General features: G+C 44.4%; 1 protein-coding gene across 1 annotated transcript in view; it reads right to left on the bottom strand.

Moving 5' to 3' along the window:
- Positions 1 to 6,384: 6,384 nt before the first annotated feature.
- LOC104523748 (PATJ crumbs cell polarity complex component) overlaps positions 6,385 to 12,046 on the bottom strand; it is a 13,387-nt gene continuing 7,725 nt past the window's right edge. The window contains exons 6-8 of the mRNA XM_029084612.1: positions 9,993 to 10,096; positions 8,153 to 8,276; positions 6,385 to 7,036 (exon numbers count right to left, since the gene is read on the bottom strand). Coding sequence (XP_028940445.1) covers positions 6,890 to 7,036; positions 8,153 to 8,276; positions 9,993 to 10,096 — 375 coding nt within the window. The 3' untranslated portion in view covers positions 6,385 to 6,889. The remainder of the gene's footprint in view (positions 7,037 to 8,152; positions 8,277 to 9,992; positions 10,097 to 12,046) is intronic.

A 12,046-nucleotide genomic window follows, 5' to 3' on the forward strand; every position in this document is an offset into this window, starting at 1 on the left:
GGACATCTGCGAGCAGCTCCTGCCCACTGCCTCCCATGTGGGGTGACAACTGGGTGCTGGGACGAGCCTTCTGAGGATGAACATCAGGGGAGAGGCAAAACTGATGACCAGCAGCTTCTTCAGGTCCAAGTCGAAGGGTATGAAACATGATAAATCCTACTTTCTCTTTCCTCCCCCAGTCTTGCCCATGCGGGTGGCAGAGAAGATCAGCACCTCTGGTTTATCACCCAGAAACTGCCCCATCAGCGGCTCCGATGGTGTCAGCTCAGTTACTGTCAGCAGAATTTAATATTCTCAGCAGAGATGAACGTCTCGGTGGCAAAGGCAGATTTATTTGCTGCAGGGGAACGAGCTGGAAAAAGCCAGAGCAGAGGTTAGGGAGTTTGGTTTTCCCTGTTGGGACTGAGAGGATGGAGCATCCTCGGAGCATCCCCTGGGGCAGCCCCTCTGGCAGGGCAAGGCCTGGGCTGAAGGCAGCAGAAATGCAATATTTTGTCAATTGCTCCATCTAGTGCCATTTCAGGAGAAAAAGCTGCGGAGCCGGTGCTGTGGCTGGGGCCTGCGCAGCATCCCTGGCTGGTGGCTGTAGCCGTTGGGTGAGGATGTGTCAGGTCTCTGCCCTGGTCCAGCACTGTCCAGTGTGGGTGACATCCCTTGGTCCAGTACTGGTGACAACCCCTGGTCCAGCACTTGTGACATCCCTTGGTCCAGCGCTGGTGACATTCCTTGGTCCAGCGCTGGTGACATCCTCTGGTCCAGTGTGGGTGATATCCCTTGGTCCAGCACTGGTGACATTCCTTGGTCCAGCGCTGGTGATATCCTCTGGTCCAGTGTGGGTGATATCCCTTGGTCCAGTACTGGTGACAACCCCTGGTCCAGCGCTGGTGACATTCCCTGGTCCAGTGCTGGTGACTTCCCTTGGTCCAGTGTGGGTAACAACCCCTGGTCCAGCGCTGGTGACATCCATCAGCTAATGGCAGCCGTGCCCAGGGGGCTCAGGAACACGCTGCATCCCACATACACTGCGGGGTGGGATGAAAAGAGGGGTAACAACAGTACCGAGTGATTTAATATTTGAAATGCTCATTGGGAAGGTCATCTTTCCAAGAGCAGATACTTCCCAGTAAGAGTTTATAGTCCCATTTTGAGAAAGATGGGAGAAATCTGATAGATAAAGCAAAGGCTCTCAGTCTGCAAGGTAAGGGTGGATTTCAGAACTCTGTCAGGGTGGGCTCCAGCCATGGAGGAGATGAAGACCAGCTGCCAACATGCCACCAAGACCCAGGCATCACCCAAAGACCCAGGACTGTGTACCCCCACCACGTGTGATCTGCGTGGGGGATGGCTGGTGGAGACAGGATTACACAACACATGGCCAGCGACACCTCACACCTTGGCCAACACCAACACAGATGGTACCAGGCCCCGTTTGCTGCCCCACTCCCCGGTATAAAACCCGGTGACACTAGAAAACCTTTGCCCACACAATAATCATTTGTCCAGTTTTAGCTGCCCCACCCGAGGCAGCAAGTTCACAGGTTTTTGTGGGTGTCAGGAGCTGCACAGCGATTCCTGCTTCTCTGCCAGGAGCAGTGAAACACCAGCTAAGAAATAAACCTCTCGCTGGTGGGCACGATCCCACTTTTCACCGGCTAACACTGCGTTCCAGCAAGGAGCTGCAGACACCCGGTCAGTAGATCCTCAAGTATCATAGAATAGAATCCCAGACTGGTCTGGGTTGGAAGGGACCTTAAAGCTCATCCAGTTCCAACCCCCCTGCCATCAGCAGGGACACCTTCCACTAGACCAGGTTGCTCAAAGCCTCATCCAACCTGGCCTTGAGTGTTTCTAGGTATGGGGCTTCTAGCACAACGTTGGGGAAGAATCATCACACCAGAGAGTTTCCATCTCCCTAATAAAAATGCAATAGACCATCATAGAGTCACAGACTGGTTTGGGTTGGAAAGGATCATAAAGATCATCCAGTTCAACCCCCCTGCTGTGGATAGGGTTGCCAACCACTAGATCGGGCTGCCCAGAGCCCCATCCAACCTGGCCTTGAATGCCTCGAGGGATGGGGTTTCCACAACTTCTCTGGGCAACCTCTGCCACTGTCTCACCACCCTCTGGGTGAAAAATTTCCTCCTAATATCCAGCCTAAATCTCCCCTCTCTTAGTTTAAAACCATTTCCCCTTGTCCTATCACTATCTGCCCATGTCAAAAGTCGCTCTCCCTCCTGTTTAGAAGCTCCCTTCAAGTAGAACCCCACGTCAATGTAGTTTTAATTGGTACAATTACTTTGATTAGGATGGGATTTTGAATTTTAACCGAGCAGCTACAGAGGTGCAAAGCAGGAATAAGGAGGTTTTTATGCTGCTGCATATTTTCCTTCTTGTGCAGGAACTGGGAATAAATTCTGCTTCAACTCCATCAGACTTGCTAAAGCAGCAGAGACCTCGGAGCTGGACCAGGCTGGAGGCAAAGTCAAGGTGATCCTCGTTCCTTTCCTGTTTGGGATGCTGCAGAACATGGGTCTCTGATTTGTTGCCACCCTAAAAGGCCCAGCTCTCGCGGGACGGTGGGTGTTAGAGAACAGAATGTCCATTGCTGCTAAAAGGAGGAACAACGGCCGCGACAGTGGTTAACCAGAATGTAAATACAGCGAATTATGGATGGAGAAGTGTGAAACCGTGGAGAAAGATGATAATGGAATTATAGACCAGTGCTCAGCACAAGTGTAAAAAAGAAAGGTTTTATACATGTGTAACATTAAATTAATTCATTCCAGTTCTTTCAGGTAAAGGAACATTAACTGCTCCATCTCAGCATAATCACGTTAGCCCAACAGGCTCTATAGATGTCAGACCTGCCGGGGGGTAATCGCCATTTGATTAATTACAGGGAATTTTGAGGCGTTACAGCGATCCCTTCTGCAGCAGCGTAACATGCCAGGAGTCCCCTCACCCCTCCAGGCTGACCTGCTTTCCACACCAGCCCACCCTCCACCACCACGGTTCACCTCGCTGCCCCAACACCATCTCGGGCTGCTTCTGAAGCTCAGTGCTTGGCAGGGGGGGTTGTCATGGCTGGACAGACATTGTTCCTCGGCAAGCTGACATGGTGGGGAGGACACAAAAAATTTACAGTATCTCAATCCCAGCTTTTGGAAGAAGTCTAAACCCAGGTGTAACTTGTCCTTTTCTTTGCAGAGTTAGCCAAGAAATGCAAACAGCCTGAAGATGGCTCCTGGTGATGTCAAGGATGTCCTTGATGGTGTCACAGAATCATAGAATCATTCAGGTTGGAAAGGACCTCTAAGATCATAAAATCCAACTGTCAACCCAACACCGCCACACCCACTAAACCATGTCCCTAAGCACCACATCTACGGGTCTGTTAAATCCCTCCAGGGATGGCAACTCAACCACTGCCCTGGGCAGCCTGTTCCAATGTTTGATAACCCATTTGGTGAGGTAACTGTTCCTCAGATCCAATCTAAACCTTCCCTGGCGCAACTTGAGGCCATTTCCTCTTGTCCTATCACTTGTTAGTTGGGAGACTGCAAACTGCAGGTTATTCCCTGTCTCTCCAGGTAAAGAAGGTGATGGAAGGTCTGTGAACAGCAAGTGGCCCTTCTAGAAGTCCTCAAACCAAGGCAGGAGAACCCTTCCCATTGGTTTCTCTGAGTTGAAATGGTGGTGAGTGGCACCTCTGAAGGGCTGTGAGATGCCTACGGTATAGATGCTCCTCCTTTGTGTCGATTTTGATTCCTCCTGGCACAATAACAATCACTCAGGACCTTCACCTTCATCCCCTAGTTTTGCTGCCTGTGCACCAGATCCTTGATCTCTCAACCAAGCTCTTTTTGTTGGTGTTCACCTGATTAAAAACTTACCAGGCTACAGCACCGAGGTGGGTGGCTGTAGCTTTCTGATGGAGAGTGGACGTGCAGGGGATGGCTCCTTGTGACCCTCTCACTCAAGAGCAATCCTGCTATGTGGACACAGAACCTCGGCTGGCTGTCACCACAGCTGGCTGTCACCGCAGCCTTCCACCACTCCTACAGCAACCACCGCTTCTGCTCCCCACGAAGGGAATCACGAGCCCTACTTGGAATAGCAAACAAAGACACCTCACACAATAGATTTTTACAGTGACTTAAATTAAAAATAATAAAAAATAAAATTAAAATGCACACCTGCTTATGTAACCGAGCTTTATTTAGAATCTCTGAAGTCATAAAATGTCTCATTTTACCGATAGACGTAAACATACAATCAAGAGGTTTAATTGCTTTTTCCCTTGCACAGAAATAAAGTTTTAAACAAACCAGAACACCTCAACCCAGACAAGCGTAATGCAAATTTAATTATCTAACTTGGTCCTGTACAGACGGCACACGCTTCTCCGCATGGTCACTGGTTTATCAATTAGTTGCAATATAATTTTTGGCAGTAATATATTCAAACACACAAAGTGCAAATTACAAGAAGCAGAAAATGTTCTCTCTCGTTCTGAGCAATGAGAAGTGCAAAATATCTCAGCCCATAAATTCTATTCTTTATGTATATGAACAGTATGTGCATAATAGGCTAATAAATAGCCGTGTAAAACTTCATCGATTAAATGTGGCAACATCTTAAAGTAGGAATGCAACTGTTATAAAAACATAATCAGAGGAATTGTTGCATTTTGTTCATAAATTCCATACGAATTTCTGAGGGTTCCTCTTCACATTTCACCTACCCACCTGCCTTTAACCTCTGCAGACCTTGGATACTTCTGCAACCAAATGCAGTTTGTTAAAAATTCTCCCATTTGCTACAACTGGACATATTTCTGTGCATCTACAACCAAGGTTCCACCAACACTTTGCTTGGTAAATCAAAGAGTACAGTGGGAATCCATGGAAAATGTGAAGTCTCTTCCAGGCACTATGAACGGAACACGCACTCATGGTTCCAGCAGGCTAAATGCACTTTGTGATTACCTAAAGCTAAAGAAAACTTGTCAATGAAATAAGGAAAACCCTTCCAGTGAGAGCTAATCACAGCTTGCTCGTTTGAGTGTAGTTCATCTCGCTTCAGTACCTGTTTGTTGATGTACAATGGGGGACACCCACCTGAGCTAAAACGTACGGTGCCTTCAACACAAACCCTGCCCTACTCAGTTACCACCCTACAGATTCTGAATTTTCTTTCCATTTAATTCCAGGGATTTTTCACATAAAATGAGCAGTCAATTTTGACCCCTCCACCCTTTCATTTCTCCCAGTTACATCATCATTATAAATTATATCAAATAGTCCAAATCAGACCAGGCTGCTTCCTCCAAAACCCTCCTGTTCCACTGGATAGGAAGATTAAACCACAATGACTTGCATTGCCATTAATCTGCTTGCCAAATTCATCTGCTAAATCACCAAGGCTACGGTCATATAATCGCTGCAGGAATGGCTGCGACATGTAACCAAGTTGCTAACTTTTGGCTGAACGTTCCTGAATCCCACCTCCACCACGCAGAGCAGGACAGGCCTTGGGAAGGCTCCTCATGGGCTTCAGCATGTTCTCACCTGGCTTTGCTTAAACCAAAAAAATAGTTGGTTCCTTCAACTGAGCCATCTGAGTCGCTGAAGGGGGGTGAGGAACCCCCTTCTGCAGGTTCTGCCCTGGGGAGGACGGGCACAGCAGCCAGCCCCATCGTCTTCAACCGCCGCAGCAGTCTTCTGCGGCCATCATCTCACCACTGCCTGGTATTATTTGGTATTATCCAAAATTGAACTCCAGCAGCCCCGAGGGAGAAGCATCCTCTGTGATCCATGAAAGCCTCTTCCTGCACTATCTGATCCTGGGGAGACTCTTGGAAACGTACGATGGTTTGCTGGTTGGGATTAACTTCATCCATCCTTAAAGACGAGGTGCAGAGGGACTGCTCACCATCAGTTACTAGACTTAGAGGATCACATTGCCGCAGCAAACTTTTGTCTTCATTAAAGTTTCAGGATGAACAATTATGCTGCAACTTGGCACAACAACAACTGCCTTTGTACGCAACACGCCTGGCATATATCAGCACGTTTCTTCTTCTTTAAAAACATAATTAGAATAGAATGAGATAGGTTGTTGTTGTTCATGCTGCCTAAATATCTGAAAAGGCTCAAACATTTTAAAAGCCTAAAAAAAAAAAATTAAAATAATAATTTCCCTCTCCCCTAGTTTATTTTTCATGCTAAAGGCTGCAAATTGACACATCACAGTAATTACCTCTGACTAACTTCCACAGACCTACCCAAAGAGATAAACATGAGAAGTTCACATTTGACTATCAGACTTACTGTGCTGAGCACAAATAATTTCCCAGAGGAGAATTTGATATTTCATCATTTGGAACAGTGGTAATTTAATTACATTGCTAATGTTTTCTGGCATACTTGAAAGGACAATTAGCATAAGTAAATCATGAGCGAGATGACAAGTCACTCAGCGTTTATTTCTGCTCATCAGATGAGATCAGTTGATGATCTAAATTCTCTTTTGTGTGCGCGAACTGATTCCAGGTTCAGCAGTTGTAAAGGGGTTCAGACTAGGGAGGATAAACTGATGTATAAATAAAGAAAAATGGATATTGTTCTTTGAAGTTTCTTAATTAAACTCGTCCAGAGAAACCTCAAAAGCCACCAGAAGTAGGGGAGGGTGAGGAGAAAGGCTGATAAATGTGGAAGGCTAAATGAAGCTCGAGATGCACACTACCCTTTTCTGGCAACGGGGTGAATATCGATTCATTTTTGCCAGGGTTTGCTTTGCATCCTGCTCAGGGCTGGACAGTATTATTATAGCTCTACTGATGTTCTAAAATAATTGCATTTATCTCCGCGAAGCGCAATGACATTCACGATAACACCGTTAATGTGACAGTTCCTTTCTGGCGCTTCAGAATAGCTACAGCTTGTTCATGAGTAACACCTTCCAAAGCTTCTCCATTAACCGCTAAAATCTGGTCGCCGCGCTTCAGTCTGCCATCGTCCGCAGCTGCTCCCTGCAAACGGCAAAGCCAGTCGTTAGCGGCCGGGAGCACAGAGCCCTTCCGTCTCCCATAATGCTGATGGATGAAATGAGGAGGGATGTAGCACTGGAAATCCCACCGTCACTGGGTGGGGAACATGGGAAAGGACAGTGCTGAAGTGTCCCTGAGTGCTTCAACCATTGCTCATCGCTCACCCAACCCTGTGAGGTCTGGGGCAGTGTGGGTGGGTGATACGCCCCTGGGAAGAGGAGAATTGGCTCATCCCTGAAAAAAATTGCAGTGTAATGACTGGTTCTGGCTTTTATAATAATGGAGAGACTTGTTAAAGCTGTATTTAAATATACTCCACACCCAGCACTGAGAAATGGGTTAAAACATCAGGAGGGAGAGGGATGCTGAACTCATGCCGCAGAACAGCCTGGACACTGCCCCAAGCCCTGGACAGAGCCGGGCTTCTGTTTCTTCCTCATCCTCGGTGGCCAGAGCCACTGCTGTACCTGGCTGGGACCCCCAAGTCCTCCCCAACACTCAGGGCTGGGGTCAGAGATGGGCTGAGACACCCGCGCCGGGGGCGGCTCCAGCACACGGGAGTGGAGTCCTCATGGAGGGGCATGAGAGAGAAGCTGGACGCAAGGGAGAACAACTAAAGGTAGGACTGAGGTGGAAGCCAATTCATCATCAAGCCACGAGGAATGGTGTTTTTGTCCTTTTGGTGTTATTTTTCTCGACTATCTGAGCACAGGAGCTTATTGCTGGTTTTGCAGCTGAGCTCAGCCACAAAGGTTACAGCATCTCTGCAACTGTACGGCGGGAAAAGTGATGCCTCCATACCTCTTTGGAAGGCACTTTGAGATTTACAGATATAAAACTGCCTTATAAATATTTTAATGCATAAAAGCAAGTTTCCCCGAGTACACAGAGTGATTTTGCTGAGATAAAGTATCTTGTTTCAGCCATCGGTAATATGAAATATAAACTGAGAAGCCAGCTGTGAGTTCTGGGTCCACTTATATCAACGTACTGAGACAGTACATTTTGCTTTCTACTACATAATATATTATGCAAGCTGAATTTTAGGTTTATTTTTAAAGATAATACAGAAAAAGGGAGAAAACAACAAAAAGATACCTTGGCAAATATAGTCTTGACATAAATGGGCAGGTCTCCATGGGGACTTCCATACCCCCCTACAATACTAAATCCCAGTCCATCAGAGCCTTTCTCCAAAGCAATAATCTTAGGCTGAGGCTTTCTGAAAACACAATAAACATCACTTAGAATAGCAATGTCTATCTCTGAGGACTTTATGCAGAAGGCACACTTACAGAGATATTTATCTATCAATAAGTTTTTCATACTGTCACAAACCATGACACTCGCCCTTGCGCTGAAACACACTCGCTGCGCAGCTCAGAGATCAAACGCTGTTCCATGTACTTCAGCTCCTCACTTGGAAAATACTTACTTTTAATAAGAGCTCATCGAGAGCACTTATCTCTGATGCAGAAGTGAGACTCTCCTCATCTGCAGGCGCTGCACGTACATAACGGACACTTTGCTTTCTGACCACCGTTTCTAGTCTGCATAAGTGGCAACTGCAACTATTTCCTCAGAGCATAATTTTATTTTATTACTTCAGAGGCCCAAGTCTAACAGGCAGTGTGAAGCCAGGAAGAGTTGTGTTTATAGTCTCAGCTCTACTGCAGGTTCTTTGGGATGTTTTCTACCAACCTCTACGTGACCTACATCCCTGTGCCTCGTCACCCCAGGGGCTGACTCCCGAGAGCCCCTCGCTCTTGGTGCATCACTCACAGCCTGAGCTCTCTTCAGGGGCTTTTACTGTCTACAAGGAGTAAAGGAAGATTTTTGGTGGAATTTAGACCATTCATCTACATCCATCTCAAATCTGAAAAAGTCGTTTCTACATATTTAGAAATAATTATTGTGGACAAAAGCTGTTTGGTACCTTCCAGCTGTATAAAGGTGTAGCCTATGATGACTAATACCTAACCATTTCTTTAGGACAAAGCAAATGCATATGCCTACCTAATTCTGCTTCATCTTTTTTCACATTCAAATTTCCTTACTATTTTGATACAAAAAGAGAATACAAATCCTTCTGTGAAGTAAGCAATTCTCCTTTGAGAGCAGTAATAAAAGCAGTTTCTCACATTGTAAGACTAGAGAATGCAGCATAAATAGCTTCACTTTTATACTAAAAATCCCCAGAGGTAGGGCAGCAACTTGCATCTCAGCTTCCTAAAATAAATATAATGAATCAAAGAATGAAAATGAAGAACATAATGAAGCTAATGAATCAAAATGAAGAGAAAATGAATTTTAAAATGATAACTGGAATACTATAAGCTGCCCTAAAAAGCAACACGATGGAGAATGATGCATGGCCATGGGAGAGCTAGATCTCTAACTTCCATCACCACACTTACAATGATGTAAGTAGAAATTTTTTTAATCAGATTTTTTTTTCAAATTGTAAAACTAAAAAGGTTCAAAAAACAAAGAAAGTTCTGGGATATATTTTGAAACATTTCTCTCTGATACCAGGCTTTTTAACACCTCTTGCCTTAGCCTGCCAATGATCAACTATTTCAAATTGCTATGGCCATAACTCCTTTGTGGCAAGGAAGCCAACAGACAAGGGCAGAACTATTGTGTCAGCAGAACACATTAAAAAAGAAAGGAGATAAATTAAAAAAATAAAAAAAAAAAGTCCAGAACTAGTGCTTAGAAATATATTTTGTGATTATTTATTCAAGCAATTTCTGATACCAGGTGAAGATGGACATGAGTCCGTAATCAGCTTGGAGAAGGTCACAGTTACCATTTTAAAGGTGACGGAAAATTAGAGAGAAAAGCAATAGGAGATATCTCCTTCATCAGCCTAGGCTTTTCCCTGGCATAAGGCACAGAAATCCACCTCAGTTATGCACACTCAGTACAAACTTACTCAGGATCTTCAGAAGGATGCTCAGAAGAAGAGTTAAGGTTGCATCCCGCAGACATGCTCTCCAGCTGGGTAGCAATGGCACTGATGTTGGTATCAGCCACAACCTAAACAGAAGGATGCAATGAAGTACTAGGGGTGTTCACTCAATACCAAAGACAACTTGGATAATTATGCAGAAAATAGCCAACACAATAGGAAAATCAATCGTTGATGGCTTTTTTTCAAGCAAATTACAAATACAAGTCCTACTCTCTTAAATTTCCTACTCACTCAATACTTTCAAAGAATAGAGTTAATAGTGGCCACCTTTCTGGAGGTGAAACGCAAACTCTGCTCTTGCCTGTACGTGGTCATCACTCAGATGCTGAGCAGAAGGGAACATGATGGGGGATTCTGGATAATCCAGAGAAAGTGGTTACTTTGTCAAGGAAATACATACGTCTCAGAGTCAACACCAGGTCCAGGATTGGCCTTGAAAGTAAAGGTCTCCCACAGAGAGAACCTCAACCTTTAATAAAATACAGAGAGCTAAGGGTCTGTTGGACTATGGGGTAAAGGTCCTGAAATACCTCAGATTGGTTTGTTTGCCGAGTGGGGAAGAAATTAATCCTTGGTTTCAACTTTTCTGCAATTTCCAGCCTGAATCTAACAAACTGGATTCTTAAACTTCCCAATTCTGGTTCCCATATTATTCTGAAACCATCATGAATTATCACCACATGGTATTTAATAGAGTTAATGACATTTTGAGAGGCTGTGCAGTAGCAAACTTGCTCAGGATTTTTAAAGCAATCATACCAATGTTGTGTAGGTGAGTTACAAACATGACTATTGGTTGTACTGAGAAAACAGGGACTTGCACGCTGAGGTCTGGGGTTTGCTGCTTTCAGGGGTTTAGCCTCATAAGGATAAAAAGTTGCAGGTCCAGTGAGATTTATTAAACATAAAATGTCAATGCCAATTCTACCTTTTTTTTTTTAACCTTTCATTGCATGGTACTTTTCTGTTCTTTGCTTTTTCTGGAAAAAAATCCAGGAAAGCACTACAAAGTGTTTTGGATTTTAAGCATTCACAGCTGAAAGGACATAAATTTCCTACCAACTACATGCTGTGGTTATCCCCTAATTCCATCTCTTTCTGATGAGATATTCTCCTCTGCTTGATGGTTACTGTAAAGCGCAGGAGTTCAGCTCAGAGACAGTGAGAAATACCTAGTAAGTATATTTTCAATATTTCCTCTAACTATCTATGGCCTTATTTTACCAAAATTCACAGGTACTTTTTCCACTCCTTGCTGTGAACGTGGCTTAAGGGAAATGTACCTTTTCGAAAGAAAAAAAATCCATTATATAAATCCCCTGTTTTAAATGAATGCTCAAAATTCTTCCACAACAATATTTCCCTCTTTCTAATCACTTGGAGCCAAGAGGGTGGTAGCATTTTCTAGGAAGGAAGATTAGTTCTCATGCAAATTTTGCATCCCAGGACTCAGGTTCTCAGATGCCCTAAATGAAGGGGTCCGGTGGACAAGATAGCTGCACCTGGCTCAGCCAGCAAAGACACCGTTAAGTTTTCCTTCCCACTGCAGCAGGGGAAAGAATGCCAGCCAGTATTTTGTCATATTTTGTTGTTAAATAAAACGAGGGTAAAATAAATCTATATTCAAAAATCTTCAGTTGGCAGTAAGAACGTATCAGAGTTCAACAACCTTGTAAAAAAGCTTCCCCTTATCTCATTACTACACCTGCAGAAAATAAATTAAATTAAACCAAAGCATCAAAACAGCCGAGAGGGATGATTGTTCCCCTGAGACCCTAATCTCCCATTTGCAAACAGCATTTGCAAACTCCTTTACCATCCTTCCCAGGACGTACTGATAATAAGCCTTTCCACACCACTGAACGCAATTATCTGACCTTTCAAAGCAGTTTGCCATGAAGTGGTCTAACTTGATAATAAATAGAATTACTTAATGACACATCAGTCATGATTATCACAGCGATAGGATTAGTCTATTTAGATTGTTTTAATAATAATAATAATAATAATAATAA

The sequence above is a fragment of the Antrostomus carolinensis genome, unplaced genomic scaffold, assembly GCF_000700745.2.
Source record: "Antrostomus carolinensis isolate BGI_N321 unplaced genomic scaffold, ASM70074v2 scaffold21594, whole genome shotgun sequence".
Lineage (NCBI taxonomy): Eukaryota > Metazoa > Chordata > Aves > Caprimulgiformes > Caprimulgidae > Antrostomus > Antrostomus carolinensis.